The following is a 25,002-nucleotide window of genomic DNA, read 5'->3' on the forward strand; positions in this document are numbered from 1 at the left end:
ACTGGCAACATGGTGGCTTGGGAGGAGGGAGGAGGGAGGAAGTAAGAGGGAAGAGGGAGGACGGAGAGGTGTAACAGGGTGTAGGGGTCCAATGGGGAAGGCCACTGCCATCACTTCCAGCATCTACCACAGGCTCTGCTCAAACATTTTGTAAGCTCCCTGTTCGAGGTAATGTTTGCTCTTTCTGCATACAGTGGTGGGGGCCCCAGAGAATAATTAACCTATTTGGACTACCTTGCTTGTGGATGCCTCTGTTCCCCTTTAAGTCAACACCAGGAACTAGGACACAGTTGTCCAGGTGCTGTTGGCCAGTCCCAACATGGACCATAAGGAAGTAATCCTTCTGTTTCTCTTGCTTCTGAAACCAGGTAAGATTTTGATGCACAGGTTTCGTTCCGCTTTTTAAAAATTCTAGCCATCCATTAAAAATAGATTCGCTGTGTCTTTTTGGGCAATTCATTTAAATGAGCTATTGGCTTATGGGACTTTCAGCTTAAAGTGTCAGACTGAGGAGTTCGACATATAAATTCAGTTTCCCTGTGAATACTGCTTGGGTAGGGATGGACAGGCAGAGCAAGCCACCAGTGGCTTTGTAAACCTAATTGAAGGGGGATTTTGGAGGGGTCTGACTAAAGGGCAATGTGGCTCAGTGGTAGAGCACTTGGCTAGCATATTTGAGGTTCTGGGTTCAGTTCCTGGTGGTGGTAGTTAGTGGGCTTAGATGGTCTACCTCTTTGCCTTGTTTTCAGTGTGACTGATTAGAAACTTTTGTTGAGCCATCCTGTTTCCATTGGGATCTTCTGTTTGGCTGAAGGAAGGCTTTGCATGGGTACACATCTGCCTCTGATGCTTCCGTGAGTCACATAGGTCCATTTTAAAGTGTCATGTATTTGCAGTAATTAAACAAATACCTATTTAGAGGTCAGGGTTCCTACACACATTGTGTGTGTGTGTGTGTGTGTGTGTGTGTGTGTGTGTGTGTGTGTGTAGAAACTAGCACTGGGGACACTATAAGCTTAGGGGTCACTCCGAACCAGATTCTCTGCAGTAGGATCAACATGTATCTCTGCCAATTGAGGGGCATTCCTTCATAAGGTCTTTGTCAAAGTACTTGTCATTATCTACAGAAATGGCTTGACTTTCATTTCCTATTGCACAGAAATAGCCTGGGAGAGGATAAAAACGCTTCTTCCACAACTGTGAACAAACTATTGATTTTTTTTTGAGATAAAGTCATATTATATAGTCCTGACCAGACTGAAACTTGCTATGTAGACCAGGCTAGCCTTTAACTCTCAGAAGCCCACTTCTGCTTCCCAAGTGCTAGGATAAAAAGTGTCATCCATCAAGCTCAGCAGAGATTTAATTTTGCACACTCAAGTACACACACACACACACACACACACACACACACACACACACACCATAGTAATGAAAAAAGCCTCTTTGCTTTGATGGTAATACCCATCTATATTTAGTCTGTTACAAAGAAATAATTTTCCTACTAAAAGATTTGTTTCAAGTCTCCTTATCAATATACTATATTAAACTTTATTTTCTACAAGAGCCCTGGAGGTAAACAGAAGAGATAAAGATTTGGAGAAAAAATTCAAATACAAAAGAAAAGATTCGGTTCCTCTTGGGGACATGTCTTTGGAGTGGCAGCTCCTTGGGTGGATCTCAGCGGCTGTCCACCAATAAACATGACACAAAGCTGATGGTCCAAACAGGAGGGCTCTCTCCTCTCCATCGTCATCCGAGACCTTCCTTGGCACACTCCCCGAGAACTCTTAGCACAGGTTAGCCCAACTCTGCCTAGACACGCTGTGCAGGATGACTGTATGCCTTCCAAATCACACGCAGCTCCGCAGCTCCCCAAAGCTTGGGTCTTCTCAAGGTGGGCGTTTGAATTGGAATGGAACAGAAGTCTAAAATGTTCCATTTCTCCATAATCTCTTATGCCCACAGCAAGCGCTCTGACAGTGTAAGGGCATTAGCCAACTCCACACTCTCTACCCAGCTTTCCAGTTTGGAGCATTGAGGAGGGATGGAGTCACCAGAGAGGGAGAGGGTAGGCTTTCAAAGATGAGTCTGTGTTTACCTTCTCAAGTGTTCCTGCTTCCGATCCTGGTCACTTGTTAACTTGCTGGATCTGGCTTCGATTTCCCTCTAGAGGTCAAGGTTGCCATGTTGCCTAATTCCATGAAGACTTTTCTATGTTCATTAACCTCTTTGTCCTCTCACCGCTATGGAAATCATGACTATTTACACAAAAGAGTAGTAGCAGGGGTTCAGGCTTGGAACAGAGTTGTCAAGCTTAAGCCAGCATTTTAGCACCTTAGCCCAGGGGACACCTGGCAGCTGGGACCACATTCTATGGGGACAAGAGGGAAAGCAAGCAACTCTGTCTCAGATTGCATCTCACACAAAAATCAAATCATGGTAGCACACATATGTAATTCTGCACTAGGGAGGCTGAAGAAGGAAGATTGCTTGAGTGCCAGACCAGGTAGAAAGATGTTGTCTCAACAACAACAACAACAACAACAACAACAACAACAACAACAACAACAACAACCAACAACAACAGTGAAGCCAGTATTTGTACCAGGCACTACTGTTTTGGTTTTTTTTTTTTTGTTTTTTTGTTTTTTTTTTTGTTTTCGAGACAGGGTTTCTCTGTATAGCCCTGGTTGCCCTGGAACTCACTTTGTAGACCAGGCTGGCCTTGAGTTCAGAAATCCGCCTGCCTCTGCCTCCCGAGTGCTGGAATTAAAGGTGTTCGCCACCACGCCCAGCTTCCAGGCTCTACTTTTTAATAACTTTCTCTGAAATGCCAGATGCTTTCATCATCAAGAAAAAAGTCATATGTCATTGAAAAGCATATATCATTGACAGTCAATCAACAGTATCCCATGCCGTGTTCTCTCCTGGAAGATCAAATGAATAACATCAACCAACCAGACCCCCAGAGCTCCCAGGGACTAAGCCACCAACCAAGGCATACACATGGCTCCAGCTGCATATGCAGCAGAGGACAGCATTGTCAGGCATCAACGGGTGGAGAGGTCCTTGGTCCTATGCCGGCTAGATAGATGCCCCAGTGTAGGGGAATTGAGGGTGGGGAGGCAGGAGTGGTGGGTGGGTAGAGGAACATTCTCATAGAAGCGGGGGGGGGGCAAGGGGGGAGGGAAGAAGTGGGATAGGGGTTTCTGGGAGGAGGGGAAACCAGATAAGGGGGTAATACTTGAAATGTAAATAAATTTAAAAATAAAATGAAAAAAGAAAATCAAGTCGCTGCTCTGGGGCCTCACTGCCTTATCACAGGGCAAGCAATACGAGCAGAGTAATTTACTCTAAAGTTTTGCTCTTATATGGTAATAGAGAGGTGGCTGCATGGGCCTCAGTTACTAATCTGCCAGTCTGGCTGTACTTTCAATCTATTGCAAACTACTGGGACTGCTTATCTGAGTAAGGAGTCCTTCTTTTTCCCCTACCATAAAGCATTCAGCCACACAATAACAGCTAGTGTTCTTTGATTGGTAAAAAGCAAATAAATTAAAAAGCCATGAAATATGCACATGCATGTGCTTATACACACACACACACACACATACACACACACACACACACACACACACACACACACACACATGCGCGCGCGCGCGCATGCACCACATGATAATGAGCGATGTCCTTATCTGACTTGCTCAGTTTTCCACTTTTGTTGCAGGACAAGGGGACTCGCTGGATGGCTACATAAGCACACAAGGGGCTTCACTGTTCAGTCTCACCAAGAAGCAGCTCGCAGCAGGAGGTGTCTCGGACTGTTTGGCCAAATGTGAAGGGGAAACAGACTTTGTCTGCAGGTATCATGGGTGCCAATGTCTCAGGCGGAGCTCTGGCCACTTGAGGCTCTGACTCAAGAGAAAGGAGGGCTGCAGTGATGAAAAGCCTTTGTCTTTGTAACTCTAGGGACTGGAGTTCCATCTTTAGAGCCCACATAGAGTTGAAAGAGGACCACAAAGGTGTCCTCTGACCTCAATGTACATGCATTGGTACATATGTGCCTGTACTTACAATACATACATACAGTAATAATAATTTTAAAAAATCAAAATTAAATTAAAATGGAAATTTAAAAAATCAAGGTAAAGATGGTTTACAGGGCTGGGGTTTGCTTATGATACCTGTGGACCATAGAACAAGGTCTTGTGAAGATTTATTAGTGTTCCCTTTAAGAAAAAAAAATCTCTGGCAAGGGGGTAGAAAGATGGCTCTGTTCCTAGAACACTTGCATTGCAAACACAATGACCTGGGTTTGATTTCCAGCACAAATGTGAAAGCGACAGGAAGTGTCTGTTGTCATAGCACTGTGGAGGCAGAGCAAGCAGATCCCTGTAGCTCATTGGCTACCCAATCCAGCCAATGGGAGAGCTCCAGGTCCAATGAAAGACCCTGTATAAAAAACACAATGGGAGAGAGATTGAGGAAGACACCCGAGGCTCAGATCTGGCCTACACACACACACACACACACACACACACACACACACACACACATAGCAGTGGGGCAGGAGCATTAGCAATCCTTGCTGTGGGCTATAGTTGCAGACGTCAGCAGTAACTACTTACTACAGACCACATGAAGAAAACTGAAAACATTCCCTAAAGTCTTGGGGAGCAAAGACACCTACACAGTCTGGTGTCTGTCTTTCTGTATTTACACAACAGTCAAAGGAACCAATGATCGTATAAAAGAAAAAGACAGCTATTGTGAGGCACTGCTCAGTGCATGTTCTGTAGAGATTCGGAGGCACAAAGCACTGGGAAGAGTTGAGGGAGTTGAGAAAGTGTCACCAGGGAGAGGAGGCAGGTGATCTGGGTGAGCTAGGCAGAGGGATTTTTGACAAGGCTGCAGGAACATGGAGAGGCACTCCAGGAAGGGAGAGGGGACAGAGCTGGCCTGTGGTAGGATCACAAGACTTCGGCAGGAGATCTGGCCTGAAAGATGGCTGCCATTGCCAAGCTGAGCCTCTATTGCAGGGTCACGTTGGGGAAGAGAGGTTGGAAGTTTACCCTGTTTTCTGTGGCTATACCAGAATTCCTAAGACTTGGCGATTTATAAAAGAAAGAACTTTGTCAAATGCATGGTGGTTCTGGAAGCTGATGTCTAAAGCCAGGCAGCTATAGCCTCCTGGCTTTAGCCAGTTGGGACAAAGCAGGAAAATAGAAGAAAGAACAACAGGCAGGTACTGTTCAGAGGGCAGGAGCAGCCATGTTGTTTATAAAGCTGGCAGTAAACAGCTCAGCCCTGCAGGGCTGAGTTCTCACTGCCTGGATGACTGAGCCATCCTTTCAGGACCTTAGTCCTCAACTCCACCAGCTCCGGAAGGCTCAGCAGCTCCCAGCACTGTTAGAGTGGAGAGCAGGCAGTACTCTGAACTTGACTGGAAACGAACTACAGGAGAGGTGAGAGGGGCGAGGCAGAACACAGAGGCAAGGACTTGATTGGGAAAGTTACAGAAGCCTGGAAGTCCCATATTCAGAACATCTTAGAAAGAGCTCAACACACAGAGAGAGGCTTCTCCCCCCACAAAACTGAATGCCTGTCACTTGGGAAAGAGGCAGTCAGACACAGTGGCACCTTCCTGTAATTCCAGTACTATGGAGGCCGAGGCAGGAGGATTGAGAATTCAAGGCTGGCCTGGGCTATACAAAAGTATCAGGCCCACTAGGTACTCTGCCTCTAAAAGAAAGAAAGGAAGGAGGGAAGGGGGGAAGGAGAGAGAGAAGGAGAAAAGAAGGGAGGGCGTTCAGAGGAGAGAGAAGGAAGAAAGGAGCACAGAAACATCACAGTGATTGAACCCAATTGGCAAGAGAGAGTGTGGACATTTTAGAATATGAATGTGATTGTCATGCTGACACACTTGTCCTTAGGACTGTCTTGCACACACGCTGTGACAGAACTGACCAGAGGCAACCATTCAGAGCTCCAGGATCCAGCAAGAGACACACTCATTAGCGTCTTCCCCCTCTCCTGCAGGTCATTCCAGTACCACAGCAAAGAGCAGCAATGCGTGATCATGGCGGAGAACAGCAAGACTTCCTCCATCATCCGGATGAGAGACGTCATCTTATTCGAAAAGAGAGGTCTGTCCATGTCCCCCATCTCCTCCCCCTTTCCTTTTCTATATCCTCAATTTATGAGACCAGAGAACATCGCAGAGACACTGAGTTCTGAGTTAAGATGGGATTGGCTATTTGGCCAGTGCTGACGTGAGCTGTTTCTGCACAGAAATGAGATTTACACAATCATTTCTATCTGTGGCCTGAGAAAGAGGAGACTTGGTTTTGCTTGGAAGGGGAGAAAAGTAGTCTAAATGCTCCTTACGATGCTGGCATCTACTTTATAGGGTGACCATGCCCCCGGGCTCTTACTTTGAACTAACCCCAGGCACAATAGACACCGATATTTTCAACCCCCAATAACATTTAGATAAGAACAAAACTTCTTACTTCTGTTTATTTTTCCACTTCTTTGTTGTTCAAGGGCCCTATTTTCCTCACTTTAGATTTTGAAGGTGCATAAATAAAAGTTGTGATTTCTTTTCCAGATTCCACTATAACAGGCCAGAAATCCCCTCCCCTCCTTTAGGGCCTGAGGTGGCCTGGACTCCAAAGGAGTGTCTTTTAGAAGGTCCCAAATCTTATTAAGCGTGTATGACTATTTATGACATTTTAAAAGCCTCTTCTGTGTGACTGGGTCGTGCAATAAGAGCATTGAAAGGAACAAATCAGCTCTCCAAATATTTTGTACTGGAGTGCTGAAGAGTATGAGAAATATCGGACTCCATGTGCTCTTAGTAATGTCTCACACAAAACCACAATGGTTAACCTCTTCCTTTAAGATGAGATTATTTCCCCAGTCGATCCCCCTTCTTAGACTTAAATGAGAGTTGTCCCTGGTATCTCCTTCCTTGCCTCCATGTAGCTTTAAGTCTTGAGATTCAAGTGTCAAGTAAATCTAACTTTCATGTGAAGCATTCAGCTCTTAAGTCATAGGAAGGGTGGGGGACATAGGTTTGCCTACCATTGCCGAGACTTTATAGGAAAGGGGACAGAGTGGGCTTCTTTTGATGACTTGCTAACATTTAAATACGACACCTGTAAAACATTAACCAGGAGCAACAGGAGGGCTGAGTCGCAAGGCTGAAGTCTGAAGTTTGAAGGCTGGGTTTGCTTGTTTTCAGTGGATCAAAAGGTTATATACACCATGCTGGGTACAAACAAACAAGAGAGGAGAAAAGTCAAAAGTCGATCAGTGTTTGGTCCCAGTTTCTCTACTGTGAATCTGGACTGGTTGCTAATTTGTCAGCCAGGATTTTGCTAGGACCCACCAACCAGTATCAGGTGACATTATGCACCCTACATGGCACTATCTCCACCGCCACCCCTAGAACCAAGCTACCATCTTGGCTGGCTGGCTGGGGCCTTTGCTGTCACTGGTACCTTGATTGTAGCTGTACATGTGACTGCTAAGAAATGGAGCTTCCTAGCTTAGAACTATTCCTGGTATAATTAGAATAAAATTCAGCCAGTAATCTTAATTCTTGGGAGGCTGAGGCAGAAGAATGGAATATTTGAGGCCAGCCTGAGCTATAAGGCAATAACTTGTCTAGAAAAAAAATCCATTATATAATTTTATATATTTATTGGATACATTGTAATAATTCAAGCCGCTCGCACTTGTGTGTGTGTGTTCTAATCAGAGTGGTTATAATGACACCTCTTTAAACACGTGTGTTGGGAAACTTAAGATTTTCTCTTCCATCTCTTTTAAAAATATAATACACAATTATAAGGTATAGTCACCCTGCTGTAACAGAGCACTGTTTTTCAGAAGTTTCCCATGACCCTGGTTCACCCTTTCTCGATGTACTACAAGTTTCTACCTTTAATGCTTGTGTGGGGTAACCACTCCTGGTAGGGGGCTTCCCAAGGAGGCTGGAGTGGACCGTTTGTTTATGGTGTTGTAAAGTTGCTGGTTTGCTGGTGTTTGTTAGAAATACTTCCTGGAGGTCAAAGAACTAAAAACTAGGCCTTAGTGAGGGAATCTTAACAGCACAAATACACTGGAAACATTATCGTGTGCTTTTATCGAAAACCCCAGCTGGCTTGTGATGGAGAGCAGAGACCTTTTGCTTGGGATTTGGGGCCCCACTGGGGCTTCTCTGCACTGGGCTCCAGTGTATCATTTCCAACATCAGTCTCCTCATCTTGCAAGTCTTGGTAGCACACTGATTCTGCAATGCCTTTAGATCTTTATGACTCGCCTCTCCGCAACCCCTAAGCTCATGCAGTCAGTTACATGAGTATGCTGTCCACATTGAATCCCACAAAAATTTAAAAATAATTCAACTCTTAAAAGTATTCAGCTTGGGGGTGAGGGGATGGCTCGGTCTGTAAAGTACCCGAAGCTCAAGCCTAGGGAATCTAAGTTTGGGTCTCCAGAACCTGCATAAAATGTTGAGAGTGGTGTGTGGCTGTGATCCTTGCCAGCTGGGAGCAGAGACTGGTAAATATCTAAAGCTCATTGGCCAACCAGTCTAGCCAAATCAATCAGCTACAGGCTTACTAAGAGACCCTCGTAGGGAGTGAACAAGAGACCTGTTGCCAACTTCTGGCTTCCAGGTGTGCTCACAGATACATGTGCACCCCCCCCCCCCAATAACGAGTAACATACTATACACACACACACCACAAACGTACACATAAAAACATCTTCAACAGGCTGGTCATGGTGGCACACACATTTAATCACAGCACTCAGGAGGCAAAGGCGGGTGGATTTCTGTGAATTCAGGTTCTGCCTGGTCTACATGGAGAAGCCCAGGCTATTCAATGCTACATGGTGAAACCCTGTCACAAACCAATGAACAAAAAGATATTCAACTCAATCAAAAAATATGAACTATGAGCACTGCTCTTTCCATATTCATATCTTAGCTTTGTTTATTACAAAGCACCACCAAATGGAATAATTAGACATTAATACAAATGATGCCTGGGACCTTTTACTACCACTTGGTGGGGACAGAAGAGGGTGTGCACTGGGGACCTCCCACTTAGGGGTGACCTGTTGATTGAAAACCACAGTGGGCATTTGGGTGTATCTCTGAGACAGGATGGAACTCACTGGACAGCTAGTGACTTGGTAAGTGGAGGCTGGTTGGGAATGTCTATTGTAAACACTTTGATCATCCTCATTTCAATGTACTTTGTATATTGAGAGCTGTATAAAAAAGGAAACACTCGGACTGGATGGGCTCTCCTGGGCCTCTGAGTAGCCTACTCTCCCCTCTGTCTGAACATCTGTCTCCCTTCTCTCTCTGTCTCTGTCTCACCACTATGTCTCTGACACTTGACACTGTGATGTCATTTCATTACAAACTGTTTCTCTTAATTCCTTTTGTCACTGTCCTGACTCCGCTAAGATTTATGCTCCAGGAAAGTGGGCCTGGACCTGTTTTGTTTTCTCCTGTGGTACAGCCCTGGCATGGACTAGGCACAGAAGACCCGAGGGAAGAACTTTTGGATAAACACATCTGTTCTAGTTTCATTCTGATGCTGTAATAAAATGGAATCAACTTAGAGCAGCCAAGGGATTATTTGGGTTCACAATGAATTCTAGGTCAGAGTCCATCACTGAGGGGAGGTCAAGGCAGGAACTAGAGCAGCCAGCTGCATCACACCCTCAGTCAAGAGCAGAGATATAATATGCACCACCTTGCTTGCCTGCTGCCTGTGCTCAGCCAGCTCACTTCACCCTCAGAGAGTTCGGGGACAAGCCCATGGAATGGTGCTGTCTTTCCACCTCATTTAACTCAGTAAAGAAATCCTCCCACAGGCCAAGGTGATCTAGACAATTCCTCTATCAGCATCCTTTCCAGAAGATTCTAGGTGTGTCACGGCAACAGTCAAAACTATCACAGGGTCAACTCCAGACAGCCTGTGCAGCTGGCCTTCAGAGGGCAGGAAGACCTTGGTTAGAGGTCTTTCCTGTGTTGGGACTGTGCCAGGCACACCTTCTTCCAGAGGTTGTTTGCTGGACTTTGAACCTCTGTGTGTGTCTCTTGCAGTGTATCTGTCAGAATGTAAGACCGGCATCGGCAACGGCTACAGAGGAACCATGTCCAGGACAAAGAGTGGTGTTGCCTGTCAAAAGTGGGGTGCCACGTTCCCCCACGTACCCAAGTAAGCTCTGCTATTTCATGTTGGTGTTCACGAGTGCATTCAGAACAATTCCACTGTTTCCAAATTAAACATGTCTATTAGTGTGAGCAGAGAACCTTTTGATGTGGATTCTGAGCAGCTGAATATTTACAACACAGAAGGAGTAAAATGGTTGGTTTCTATTAATCTTATTATATAATATCCTAGAAGTCCTAAAACATAGAAGGAGGCCCGTCAAGAGAAACTTTTGACTGAATTTTAGGCTGCCCTAGTTTTCATTCTGTTGCTGTGATAAAAATACCATGGCAAAAAAGTAACTCGGGGAGAAAGGGAGTTTACTTTAGATGCAATTACAAATTACAGTCCATCATTATGGAAAGTTACAGCCACAATAGCTTGACACTGCCAGTGACAGCAGAGCTACAGTCAAGAACAGAGAAATAAGCGCATGCATGCTTACTGGTGCTCAGTTCCTTCTTTGTACTTATACACTTCAGGATTTCCTACCTAGGGAATGGCAACGCCCAGAGTGGGCTGGATCTTCCCACTTATATTAATGTAATAAGACAATACTCTCACAGGTCTGCACATAGGTGTCGAGAGATTTTTCTCATTGAGATTCTTTTCTCCAGTGAGTCTAGTTCATGTCAAGTTGACAATCACACCAACTATAACAGAGACCAAGTATCATGAAATGATGTCTGTTTAGAGATGGGTGTGTTTCGGTTAAATGTTATGTTTGAGTTTACATGGCATGCCCACCTCACCACTGTGACCCAATGAGGAAATAAACCATGAAAACCAAATAGAAACACTCCAACTTGCGTATTATTTTAGGGTCATTCTGTTTGGGTTCCCCTAGCATTAGATGGCATTAAGTCCTTTGTGATGACTCCAGGGGCCACAGGCCCAGGCCAGGCTCTTTCATGAGCCAGCTGAGCTTCTAATCAGGTAGATGTTTCCCCAAACTGGGACATGGAGGGGCCAGAAATCGAGCTTGCCTTTTCAGACTGCAAGTTCTTGAATGTTTTATCTAGTTATCTTTGCAGTAACTTGTCACTAGAGCAGAAGCTCAGCTTTCCCCAACCCTGACCACCTAGGCTGAGTTTCAGAGAAAACCTGGCTCGTCTCTGGGATTACACAATAAACTGAGTCTTCACCTGCCACTGGCTGATGAGTCAAGCCATCTGCTTTTGCCTGATTCACTACACAAGGCTCCCCCATCAGTATCATGGGTGCTGACCCCTTCTTAGTGCATTTTTTTCCATTAAGGGCAAGTGACAGGATGTAGAAGGTTTAAGCGGAATGCCAGGGCCGGAGGTCACACAGAAGAGCAATCAGTGTTGTGGATGTGTGGATGGAGGACCACTGGCATCTGAGGCCCTGGTGTACCTCCTGCCTTCTCAGCACAGATGCTTTGGCTAGACCCAAGACTTAGCTGCCCAAAGAGTGATGATGGTAAAATGAGCTGTTTGACCCAAGCTTTCCATCTGTAGATAAAGAAGCAACAACCAGCAGCTGAAACACATTCAGAAGACAGATCTGAACCCTGGAGGCGGAGCGTAGCATCTCCTACCTTGTTAATGCACTGTTCTTTAAGATGCGGTCACCACGTTCCTTTTCCATCCTGCAGCTACTCTCCCAGTACACATCCCAATGAGGGACTAGAAGAGAACTACTGTAGGAACCCAGACAATGATGAACAAGGGCCTTGGTGCTACACTACAGATCCGGACAAGAGATATGACTACTGCAACATTCCTGAATGTGAAGGTAGGGGTGGATCTAGAAAACCCCCTTCTGTCTGCTTGTCACCTGGCATATGCTATACAGCCATTTCTCAGAAACATCATTAAAAAAAAAAGATTTGTGTTGTACACTACAAAATGAAGTAATGAGCTTGCTCTTATGAAGGAGTCCCAGTTCTGACCTGAACTATCTTTATTAAAATGTTATTTCAACATATGCACATGGATAGACAGATCTAAAACTTGCATACAATTTCTTTGGTTAAAATTCTACACGGTGCAAAACTCCAAAGATGGTTGCTAGTAAATAGCTAAATTAAAACCATGAAGCCACTGGAATTCAAGCACACAGGAGGAATGATCTCATGTGAGCTATTCTGTTGAGATGGAAGTTAAACAGCACACCAGTTTGTGTGTGTCGGCATGCCTTCTTCTAACGGGCCCATCGGCTTCTCAAAGAGCCTCAAAGGTTAATGCTAAAAAAGCATTAAAACATCAGATGGGAGAGCATCTACGTTTCCTATTTCTAGGTGTGTTTATTAGAGTAAGAAAAAAGAGCCAGGTGGTGCTTATGCAGCAGCACGGGCATGTTTCAGGGGCCAACTCCTTTCTTACCACTTTGTCTATGTGGACAGAGGAGCGCCTGCATTTGGAAATGGATGGTCACAGGCTATTTGGCTTTTACATCCCATGAACACAGGCTTTTTATATCAAATTCACAGATTTTTTTTTAATGCTACCATAAAAATTCCAGTTGTGTGTTATTTCTCATCAACATGGGACTTTAATGATTCCAAATCCAAGTCTTATTTTTAAAATAAATTAGACTGCAAAAAAGAAAAACCAAATACCACACCCCTCCACCCCTCACATATACATGCCCCAATCAGTCATGTTTCTCAGCAATATGCAAACAGAAGCTTGACTGCTTAAGGTTGAGTGGGTTTCTCCAATGGCACTAGTCTCACTGGGGACAAACAAACAAACAAACAAAAAAAACCCAGCAGAAAGTCCCAATGGTTCCCATATGTCTGTCACTCATCAAGTGATCAGAATAAGTTCATTGAATTTTAAAAAACCACATGCCAAATTTAAAATGGAGAATGTATAGGCTTCTGAGAGCATGTGCCTTCCCCATGGGAGCCTCCCAGTTTGAGGTCATGTATCAGAGTTTCTGACTGCCATAGTTAAGGTGACACAGACTCATAAAGCCCAAATACATTGTCTCAGAAAAAGATGGGGACCCTGACCGCATCAGAACATTATAAGTCTTTACTGCCAAGTGGTTACTGGGAGTCAGGTATGAATGGGTGGCAGGAAGCACTGGAGACCTCTCTAGAGGGACTCCGGTTTATGTTCCACTGTGTTTCAATGTCGGTTTCCCTTTCTCTCTCCCTTCTCTTCCCACACTGCACAGAGGAATGCATGTACTGCAGTGGAGAAAAGTATGAGGGCAAAATCTCCAAGACCATGTCTGGACTTGACTGCCAGGCCTGGGATTCTCAGAGCCCACATGCTCATGGATACATCCCTGCCAAGTAAGGTCCTGCAGCCAAGCCTGGGGCTTTTTAGATATGCACTCCTCTTGAAGCAAGCAGAAACATCTGAGGAACTGAAGGCTGGGTGGCTTTGATTTTCAAGGCGGGTATCCTCCCGCTAGGCTGCATATAAAGTATGTGTTCTTGTTACTCATCACATGGTCCAGAGGCATGGGTACTTGCTAGAAAGGCAGCATCCAAGCCTTATGAATCGAATTCGAGTTATAACCAAATCCACGGCCAATTTGTATTTCTGGGAAAACGGAGACGCACACTTGGCTTGTTTATGCTCCCTTGCTCCCTTTCTCTCTACACCAGGTATGGTCTAGGTGTTCCAACTGTGATCTATAGCTATCAAGCATCTTACAGATCCCCGATATTTTATTTGTATTTACACCGAGTCATTCACAACTTCTAATCATGTTCTCAACGGTGATTATGAGTTTAAGACAGGACCAGAGGCTCCCTGCTTCAGAAAGCAAGGATGGTTTTCAGAGCAAGCACTTGTGAGGGTTCAAGGTCATTTTTTCCCCCCACAGGAAAACATCTCCCTAGAGATGTCATCCTCTTACGCCTCTTTCTGTGATGACCCTGATGTCATAACAGGGCTACTAAGACTCTCAGTAGCATGGCTAAGCCACGGCTGTCCCTGTGGACAATGGCATTGCTGAGTTTTGCATCTTCTGAAGAGCTTAAAACATGGCTCCTGCCACTGCCTTTCAAAGGCAAGCACAATAATATCCTCAAAGTATGACTAGGTCAAGCCAACTGTAGAACCCAGAAGAGGGGCAATAGACCATTGCTAGCTTTCCTCTTTGTCCTAAGCACCCAGTCTCAGAGAGGAACCAGGCACAGAGACAATCTCCCAGTTAAACCCCTGGGTTCCTGTCAAGGAGGGCTCTCTGGCCAGGTGCTTGAAGGAACATAGCTCCCAATCTTGGATTCTCTAAGCTTCCTGGTAGTGGATAGGTAGACCAGTAGGACTAGGCATCAATTTCCTGCCTGCACCATGTCACTGTCTGAAGACAGTTGCTGGGAAATGAACTCAGGACCTCTAGAATAGTTGGAGCTTGTAACCACTGAGCCATCTCTCTGTAGTCCCTATATGAGTTTTTTATTTCTAAATTATTGATATGTTATCACAGCAAATAAAAAAATGAAAGAAAACAGGAGTTAAAAAAACCAAATCCTTCTTGTCCACCCAGATTTCCAAGCAAGAACCTGAAGATGAATTATTGCCGCAACCCTGACGGGGAGCCAAGGCCCTGGTGCTTCACAACAGACCCCACCAAACGCTGGGAATACTGTGACATCCCCCGCTGCAGTAAGTTCCTTTCATACCCAATACTATGGGAGCTACCCCTAGCCCCACCCCGACCTCCCCTTTTTGGGAATATTGCTGGCAGCTGAGTAAGGCCCTAAAGTGTCATCCCACAGGTCTGCAGGATGTTCCTGACCCCTCTCATCCAATTTATTAGCTATTTAGGTAACTGGTAAGGCAATCCATTTATTGATTTTTTTTTCCTCAGAGATTTCTACCATTTGTGAATATTATCAGTTTAAAGGCAAAGCTGCATCTCCAGGAGCCCCAACAGACTGGACTGCACACCCACTTGTTTGTCCATTAAAGATGCAGGAGTGGTGAAAGGCAGAGAGATGTGTAAGCAGAGAATGATGTAATCAGTGTGGCCTTATAAAGGGGGTCAGTGATGCCAAGCTCATCTTTAAGGGGTGGACAGGAGCTCTGGAACTTTCTAGAAAGGGGGAAACAAAAGAAGGGCTTGAGATTGATAGAGGTGATGGAATAGGATGTCTTGGCTATAGGTAGCTTGGTTATGTCAGCTGGGGAAGATATTGTGGTTGTTGTGTCCACTACCACCACCACCACCATCATCTTCTTCTTCTTCTTCTTCTTCTTCTTCTTCTTCTTCTTCTTCTTCTTCTTCTTCTTCTTCTTCTTCTTCTTCTTCCTCCTCCTCCTCCTCCTCCTCCTCCTCCTCCTCCTCCTCCTCCTCCTCCTCCTCCTCCTCTTCTTCTTCTTCTTCTTCTTCTTCTTCTTCTTCTTCTTCTTCTTCTTCTTCTTCTTCTTCTTTTTCTTAAGGGGAACAGCCTGGTTCCTAGGAGCTGACTGTTCACCTGTGATGTAGCTTCTCCATCATGGGTAACTGAGTCTTGAAGGCTCAGTGTTTCTTGCCTGAACCCCTTTGTCATAATCCAGAGGCCGAGGAGAGAGTTCAGTAGGTTAAATGCTTGCCACACAAGCCTAATGGTCTGAGTTCAACCTTCAGAACCCACATGGAGAGAGAGAGAGAGAGAGAGAGAGAGAGAGAGAGAGAGAGAGAGAGAGAGAGAGAGAAACTGAGCATGTTGGTGTCAGTGGGGTGGTAGAGGCAGGCCAAGGCAGGTGGAAACAAGTGGATCCCTACATAGCTTGCTACTCAGCCATCCTAGCCTACTTGGTAACTTCCAAGTAAAAGACCCAGTCTAAAAACAAAAAGTAAAAATGTCTAGGGAATGACAGTTGGGGTCATCCTCTGGCCACCACATGAACATGTGCACACACACGCACATACACAAAGCTGTTTATCCATCCCTCCAGTCATTTCTCAAATCCAAGGTGACTGCAGAACCAAGGGAGCCAGGAAGAAAGAATCAGAGGCAAACTAGAGACAAAAGGACCACATGGAGTTAGTTGGGTCAGCATCCTTCTTCAAGCACGCTCAAATGCAGATTTCTGGGCTGTAGCTCTGCCATTCCAGTCTTCCCTGAGCTGAAGGAGCCTGACAGCATAGCTGTTCCATGAACTTCATGACCACACAGAGGGTTTTTTTCCTCCTAATTGTTTAGTTGTCAACACAGATGTCAGTGGGCACCCAGCTGTTTAGCTGTCTAACTTGGGGGTGCTCAAGAGAAGTAGAGCTCATAAAAATGACATGTGGGGGAAGCTATGTCACACAGCTCCTTCTTTGGGAATGGGAACGGAGAGTCTCGAAGGGTAGACAGACCCTGAGCAGATGCTAGAAATGACATACAGGGACAGCCACCCTCCTTTGTCCTGGCATCAATGAAAAGCAGGGATTCCTCAGGCTGTCTTCCTTCTTCCAACACGTACCCCTCACCCCCCAACAAAGTCTTAATTTCTAGTCGCATACTTTTTCTTAAAGATATTTGGTTAGTGTTTTTTTTCCTGTATTTTTGTTTTATTAGTTATTGAGAGATAGGTGGTTATATATCCAGCTTTAACTGTAGATTAATCTATTTCCTTTAGGGTTTAACTGTTTGTCTTCTGTATTTTGAAGCTCTGAGGGCAGGTGAATATGTATCTAAGACATTCACCTTTTCCCATGGGCTCTTTCTTAGTTGTGTGCCTTTATGGGAGATGGGTGTTGGTCAGTTGTGTTTACCTAGTGAATCATGTATGTTTCTCAGAAGGGCCTGGATCAAAGGCATGCATAAGGACTTGAAGTGGGAGAGGACTTATACCGACTCTTGCCATGCTTGATGAAGTAACACAAAACACTAGAGACAGAAGCATCTGGCCCCAGGGTCCATCTTTAGAGATGTTCTTGATGAAATGGCCATGTAGACATACAGGTTACCAAACTGAAAGTACTAAGCTGTCCCCAAGTGTAAAATCCTGAGAGGAGTAAGAGAGGACATAGCAGAGAGACCCTGCCTTCATCCTTCCAAAACATCTGTTGGTGCATTCTTAATGGAAAACCATTCATGATCAATTCTTTCCCCTATTCAAGCAACACCCCCGCCCCCACCCAGCCCAACCTACCAATGTCTGAAAGGAAGAGGTGAAAATTACCGAGGGACCGTGTCTGTCACCGTGTCTGGGAAAACCTGTCAGCGCTGGAGTGAGCAAACCCCTCATAGGCACAACAGGACACCAGAAAATTTCCCCTGCAAGTATGTCCCTCCCGTCTCCTTTCTCACCCCTGTGACCGTGGGATGCAGACCCCATTGACTTCATCTTGGTTGTAGTATAACAAAATTCACGAATGAAGATCGATTAGGTCACATGCAAGGAAAGAGACATTCAGCAGTGTTTTACCTGCTACAATCTTTCTCAAAGTGTGCCCCACCGACACCATCAGGGGTTTACTAGAAATGCAAACTCTAGGGCTCTAGAGTTAGTAAGTTTGAGACTCAGGGAAAATCCTCATTGTGCCAGCATACATTGCAGTACCCAACCCAGAACTAAAGACTCATTTTATTCCATCACATGAAGTCATGGAATATATGTATGTACATATATGTATGCATATATATGCATATATATAATATTTACTTATTTATTTTATGTATATGAGTGCTGTATCTGCATGTACCCCTCATGCCAAAAGAGAACACCAGATCACATTATAGATGGTTGTGGAGCCACCATGTGGTTGCTGGGAATTGAACTCAGGACCTCTGGAGGAACAATCGGTGCTCTTAACCACTGAGCCACTTCTAGCCCAAAGAATATATTTTAGTCATTGCTTCTTCTATGCCAGATAACCTGCCATGCCATGTGATGTCTAAGCCCAATTCAAGCTTCCTCTTGGTACCTGTCAATCATTCAGCATGCACGATTCTAGCGTGTTAGACATGTACAGCACTCCTTCTAACAAGCATGTGCACGCCTTGCTCACTGAAAGTCTTTGAAGCGCGAAACCCATACTTCCGTTCTAGAAATCTGGAAGAGAACTACTGCCGGAACCCAGATGGAGAAACTGCTCCCTGGTGCTATACCACTGACAGCCAGCTGAGGTGGGAGTACTGTGAGATTCCATCCTGCGAGTCCTCAGCATCACCAGACCAGTCAGATTCCTCAGGTAAGAGTGGGTCACAAGGGCTCACTGAGCAGCAGCACTATACAAGTTTGTCTCTACTGGCTTCTTTGCCATCTATCAGGGTGTGGTACCTTTGCTTCACTTAATCTTGCTGTGGGTCGGAGTGAGGCTTCTATCATTTCATTTGTAGTATTTCACCTGTTGTTTGCTCCGTAGCACAGGATTCAGCCTTGGTGAGAGATCCCCAAGCTCTTGAAATCTTGACTTTTGTTGTGGTTGGGAAGCTTATAAAAGTCAACTTGCAAACTCTATTAGGGTTCTGTATTCCTACTGTATTGCTTACAGGTCCGACTTTAACTGCAGATTAGTCTGTTTCGTTTGCTTCTGTTTGCTTTCTGTATTGTGAAGCTCTGTTGGTAGGCACGTACCCATTGAAGACCTCTTTATCTTCTCGATGGGATGATGTCTCCTCTGTCATGCCATTGTTTCTGAAAATACTCCTTCTGTCTCGGAAACTCTGAAGTTTATCTTTACTCATTTGAACAGAGACTTTGCAGCTCTGCCTACATTAGTGTTTGTGTGATGAGTCTCATTAGCCTTCTGACCGAGATATTTGCATTAATATCACTGTGCATGCTTGGCTTTAAGTCCATCATTAACGTAGTTATTCTGTCCGTGGTCTCCTTGCCACCATCCATCCTTTTCTTTTGTGTCATGTGGAACCCATTACCCAATTACTTTTAAGCTCACTGGCTGCTCGCTTAACCCTGCCGTCTGCTGATCAGTCTCTTGCAGGAATTCTTCATCTCCGATGCTGTGGGTTTTGCTCCTTGAATTTCTATTTTGTTCTTATTTTTTGAGGTTCCTGTGTCTGAGGATCCACTCACAAACTAACCAAGACTATTTCACAGTCCTAACCAGCTAGAGTCCTACTGTGGTCATCTCTGAGAATAAATGGCCTTTTTCTTATGTCCTAGAGGCAGGACCAGCTCTGCCCCATCCCCAGAAGCTCAAGGCTTTGGTATCCTATGACCAAAGAAAGTCTAGGGAAGTATGCAAGAATGATAGGTCTAGCCCCGTCCTGCCTGGTGCCCTCATTACAGAGCATCCTGGCCTCTTGTTCTCATGAACATCTGGTAGCAATTCATAAAAATAACTTGTACATAATGGCATTTCCAGTTATCAACACTCTGGCCAATCTTATTCATCTTCCAAGGTTTTTTTCAATACGTGGTACAACACTATAAATGGTGTACTTGTTGTGTGTGAGCATACACACACTACACACACATGCACACACACACACACACACACACACACACACACACACACACACACGTACAGAGAGACTGGTTTACTTCATGTGTCGTAAATTAGTGCTCAGGTCTGCCTGTTTCAGATCTTATTGGTCTCAATTTCTTCCGCTTTGATTTCAGTTCCACCAGAGGAGCAAACACCTGTGGTCCAGGAATGCTACCAGAGCGATGGGCAGAGCTATCGGGGTACATCGTCCACTACCATCACAGGGAAGAAGTGCCAGTCCTGGGCAGCTATGTTTCCACACAGGCATTCGAAGACCCCAGAGAACTTCCCAGATGCGTATGTCTTTGATTTTAACCATGAGAGGATTAATAGCTGGTTTAGGTTTCCATGTGCCCCATGCTTTAGGCTAACTCGTGTGGACCAAATTTCTCTGAGATTACTGAGGGCAGAATATGACAGGAACTTGGCTTTTGAGAAATAGGCCTGAACGAGGAGAAGCCATTAACTGGCTCCCTTTCCTGAGAAATTCTGTAGAAGCAAGGGGAATCAGTGGAGGTGGTAAGGTCCCACTGGTGAAATCCCTGTGAGAACAAGTCACCATAAAGCTTAGAACTAATACCACCGCTTCCCTGTGCTAAGGCTGATGCTGGCTCCCATCATTGGGCTGGGTCATTCCACTGCAAATCACTGGAGTGTAGTTTTATGTTTGGCTCACAGGCTAATATTTCTAGTGGCATCTGCATCTCCATTTCTTTCAGTCCTCACCTGGGAAGCCTTACTAGCCAGAAGCACAGTGCTCTCATGGGGTATGAGTTGCCAGAGAGCAAGAGTATTGGGGGCCATTGCAGTAAGACAGTGGAAGGAAGTGAGAGAATTAATTAAGGAGGGAGTGGGGGAGAGAGAAGGGAGGAAGGGAAGGAAGGAAGGAAGGAAGGAAGGAAGGGAAAGGAGAGAAAGAGGGAGGGAGGGAAGGGAATGAAGAGAAGGAGGAAGGGGAAGAAAGAAAGGAAGGAGGAAAGGAAGGAATGAAAGAAGGGATAACAGAAGGAAAGAAGGAAAAAGCAAATTAGGAAGAAAGGAAGGAAAGAAGGGATCAAGGATATGAGAGAGGAAAGAGGAAAGGAAGAAGGAATAAAGGGAGGGACAGAAGGAGAAAGGGAAGGAGAGAGGGGGGAAAAGAACAAACGATAGAAGAAGGGAGGGCCTCATGTTCTAAAATGAAGAACAAGCATCCTGATTCGCAGGCAGATGACCAATGGACACAGACAGTCATAGTGACTGAGTGAATTTACATGTTCAAAGAGCAGCAGGTATACATGAGGTCAACAGACAAGTCATTGGATGTCTGTCCTAGCTACACGCAATCGAACCATAACATTATAAACATCATCAGCAATGCTATAAAAACCAGAGACTATTTGATGAGGCCCACAGACAGCAATTGAGACCTTCCAGTGTCCTGTGTCAGCAGGAGGGGCACAGAAATGGGAACAGTTCAGAAACAAATCCTGTGTTTCTATGCAAACAGCTAAGCAGCTCAATGCCTAAAGAGCATCTTTTCCCAGAATGGTAAAGGAATGCTGTGTATAACACCTCCACTCCAACCCCGCCAACCCAAACCCCAAACCAGCAAATTCAAAGTGTGCACTCCTGACGTATACTTTCTATATCACACTAGACTTGCCATAGCTGTTAGATAGACTTCAGTGCAGAAGTGATAACTAAGGCTGAAATGTGAAACTTCTGGGGGGAGAAAAGAAGAGTATTTCCATAATCCAGGGAAAGGCAAATCTTTTAAGCAAAAATATTTTAAAGACTGATAATTTTTGTTTTTATAAAATGAAAATTTTACAAACGTCACCATTGAGAAAACAGATATGGGAGACTGGAGACTGGGAGAAAAAATATTCTCAATTCATATGTGTGACAGATGCCTCAAGTACAGAGACATAAGCGTTTTCCCCACCCATATTGTAAAAACAGTAGCAGACACAAATAGGTATTTCTCGGGACAGAGACACAAATGGCCAGTAGCCTGAGAAACACTGAGAAAGTCTGGCATTGTAGGCCATCAAAGAACTAAGAATAATAACTACAGGGAGACCCATCAGGCACAGGGTAGATGTGGCTACTCATAAAAAGACAGGAGTAAGGGGTGATTAGGGGCTTGGAGAACGATGTGTAAAGTGGGAAATTTTGGATTTTTTGGAGACTCTGTTGTGTCATATAATGTTTTTCTGAAAACTGTCTTATGAGAGAATGTTTTTGCTGAAGCAGACACATGAGAGGGGACAACTGAGTGCCATACATCATGACACACTTACCTGCATATACATATGCAGGTACACACACACACACACACACACACACACACACACACACACACACACGTATATGCAGGTATACATACACAGAATAATTCATTTATACAAACACAAAAAATAATTCATTAATTAAAACATAATCTAGCCATCAAAATACCTTAGCCGTCTCATGCACTTACTGTAAGTCCAAGGTATTTATAACTGGTAGGTTGTGGGCTGGAGAGATAGCTCAGTGCTTAACAGCACTGGTTGCTTTCTCAGTGGTCCTACATTCAATTCCTAGTAGCTCACACTTGGGTGTGACTGCAGTCCCAGGGGAACCATTCCTCTTCTGGTCTCTATAGGTAAAGCATGCATATAGCACACTGACGTTCAGGCAAACACTAAGACAAATAAAACAAAAATAAACATTAAAAAAAACCCTGATGGCTAAATAATACATACATACTTGCTTAAGTGTAAATACCACAATGACTTTGGAAATCTGCCTATGGCTTCTTGTAAGGTTAGGCAGACATGCGTTTACCCTATAACTCTGCAATTCTATTCCTGAATAGTTACCTAATGAAATAGAATCACTATTCCTCAAAGAAATATATATATTTTTTCGAGACAGGGTTTCTCTGTATAGCCCTGGCTATCCTGGAACTCACTTTATAGACCAGCCTGGCCTCGAACTAAGAAATCTGCCTGCCTCTGCCTCCTGAGTATTGGGACTAAAGGCGTGCGCCACCACACCCGGCTAAAGAAATCTTTAAGAATATGCATAGCGGGGCTAATGAGATGGCTCAGTGGGCAAAGGAGCTTTCTATGCAAACATGGCAACCCGAGTGAGCTCCCCTGAACCCGGGTCAAGAGGGAAGGATAGGTCTGACAAAGTTTTCATCTAACCTAGCCCTAGTAATATAGCCTTGGCTGGCCTAGACCTGGCCTGGATCTCACATACATCCACCTACCTGCTTCTGTTTCCTGAGTGCAGAAATTAGGGGAACAAACCACCACACCTGGGTAAATAGTTTTCTTTTTTAAAGAAAAATATTCATAGATTTGCTTATTTATGAAGACTATCATGAAGAATATTCATTTATTTATGATAGCCCAAGACTGAACAACAGTAATGATCGTCAATAGAAAAGTGTGAATTAATACTTTTTGGTACAATCATGCAATGAAAGGAGCTCAGAAATTTTATACCAAGGAAAGAATATATAAAAGTGTACGTTCGGTGGGAATCCTTTTATTGAGAAGAGATGCTAAACTATTTGGGACAAAATGAACTGTAATGTTGGTCTCTGGGAGGAGATGGTGGAGACGGGACTTCTGGGTTAATGAAAATGCTATATGTCACAATCGTGTTTATCAAAGGCATTGATCTTTCTTTATTCAGATCCCTATTTCTCATGTGGCAGATTAGTTACTTTGGTACCACTGTGACAAAAATACCAGACAGGCACAACTAAGACAGAAACATTTTATTCCTGGCTCATGGCTTCAGAGAGTCCAGTCTATGATCACGTGACTCCATGTGCCTATGCAGAATGTCACAGTGCTGTAGAGGAAGCTGTACATAGAGCAGCAGACAGAGAGGGAAAGGAAGTGACCACAGATGATAATGTATTATGTATAATACCATATTACGGACTGGTTCCAGTGACCTCCTCCTTCCAGCTGGGCTCTGCCCGCTGAAGTTACCAGAACCTCCTCATACAGCTACTGGAGACCAAGTGTTTACAACATGAACCTATGGAGGACATTTCAGATTCAAACCCACAACACCAGAAGTACAGTGTATCTCAACTAAAAGAAAGCAGATGTTCACTCACATATCTAGTGCCTTGGGACCTTGGCTGGCTTCCTGTAGCTATTGGGCAAAAGCTTGAGACAGTCTCTTGTCTGCAGAGTCTCCAGACGGTGCTGGGTTCCAGTTCCCACAGAGATATAGGTCACGGTAACTCCGAGTTGATGGCAGGGATGAGGATTCTGGGAGCTTGGGACGATGTTCTTGGGCGGAGTTGGGAGACAGGAGGGTAGCATTCTCCAGTGTTCCCCAGTATCATCACCTCATGTGGGTTTTTTGACCCCCCACAACATTTCAGGCCCTTTGGAGCCCCCAGGAGACTTTGTCATCTCTCCTAACTCTTCCAACTTCTTTCTCTCATCTTCTACTGTCTGAATCTGGCTTCCACAGGCAGAGGATGGATCTAAGACAGAAGGTTCCTGCCCATGACTGCATCCTACAGAAATGACATCCTGCCCGATAACTTATTTTCCAGACCAACTTTTGTGAATCTTTCAAATGCAAATCAACCCTTATCATATTTACAGTGACATCAACTTCATAATTTCCATTTACCATAAATGTTTAGAATTTTCACTACATTAAGAACAGATAAGGCTAGGGAACTCTCCCCTTTATAAGCTATTGATTTCCTTGAGTAACATGTTTAGTTTCATTTTCAATATCCCCATGTAGTGATACATAGAAAGATATTGATATATTCATAATTGCTTTTTAAAATCTAAAATTACATTTCAAGATCTAAATTGGGGGAAAGTGTTAGAGTGTCAAAAGGAGAATATTATGATGCTTGCTTTTAAATTTATACAATGTATATATATGTATATATATATTTGTTATAATAGCTATACATTGTCTCGTTTTTGTTAAGAGGACCATTTGTGACAATGCATTGTTAATATCTTCAGTGAGATGTTTCAAAGGTACTTCACTAACACTTTTGTTGTAAACAAAGTTGAGAGGGAGCTAAATTCTGCCACCACTGCTGACCACACTGCTTTGGGATTTACAGTGGCTTGGAGATGAACTACTGCAGGAACCCGGATGGTGACAAGGGCCCTTGGTGCTACACCACTGACCCGAGCGTCAGGTGGGAATACTGCAACCTGAAGCGGTGCTCAGAGACAGGAGGGAGTGTTGTGGAATTGCCCACAGTTTCCCAGGAACCAAGTGGGCCGAGCGACTCTGAGACAGGTAGGGAGCCAGTGGCCAGATGTTTGTGGGCAGCTGTGGAGACTGGACACAGAGGAGGAAGTGCTACTTATGTAGAAGCTCCCACACTGCATGGGGCACCCGTGTGGGCTGAGAGTCT

At 44.5% G+C, this 25,002-nt stretch overlaps 1 protein-coding gene across 1 annotated transcript in view; it reads left to right on the plus strand.

Annotated features, from left to right (window-relative positions):
- The first annotated feature begins 260 nt into the window (after positions 1-260).
- Positions 261-25,002, plus strand: part of Plg (plasminogen) — a 40,776-nt gene continuing 16,034 nt past the window's right edge. The window contains exons 1-11 of the mRNA NM_008877.3: positions 261-368; positions 3,734-3,869; positions 6,046-6,152; positions 10,142-10,256; positions 11,869-12,008; positions 13,401-13,521; positions 14,727-14,845; positions 17,274-17,436; positions 18,205-18,347; positions 19,742-19,904; positions 24,703-24,884. Of these exons, the coding sequence (NP_032903.3) occupies positions 320-368; positions 3,734-3,869; positions 6,046-6,152; positions 10,142-10,256; positions 11,869-12,008; positions 13,401-13,521; positions 14,727-14,845; positions 17,274-17,436; positions 18,205-18,347; positions 19,742-19,904; positions 24,703-24,884 (1,438 nt within the window). The 5' untranslated portion in view covers positions 261-319. The remainder of the gene's footprint in view (positions 369-3,733; positions 3,870-6,045; positions 6,153-10,141; positions 10,257-11,868; positions 12,009-13,400; positions 13,522-14,726; positions 14,846-17,273; positions 17,437-18,204; positions 18,348-19,741; positions 19,905-24,702; positions 24,885-25,002) is intronic.

Source organism: Mus musculus, chromosome 17 (assembly GCF_000001635.26).
Source record: "Mus musculus strain C57BL/6J chromosome 17, GRCm38.p6 C57BL/6J".
NCBI classification, from domain to species: domain Eukaryota; kingdom Metazoa; phylum Chordata; class Mammalia; order Rodentia; family Muridae; genus Mus; species Mus musculus.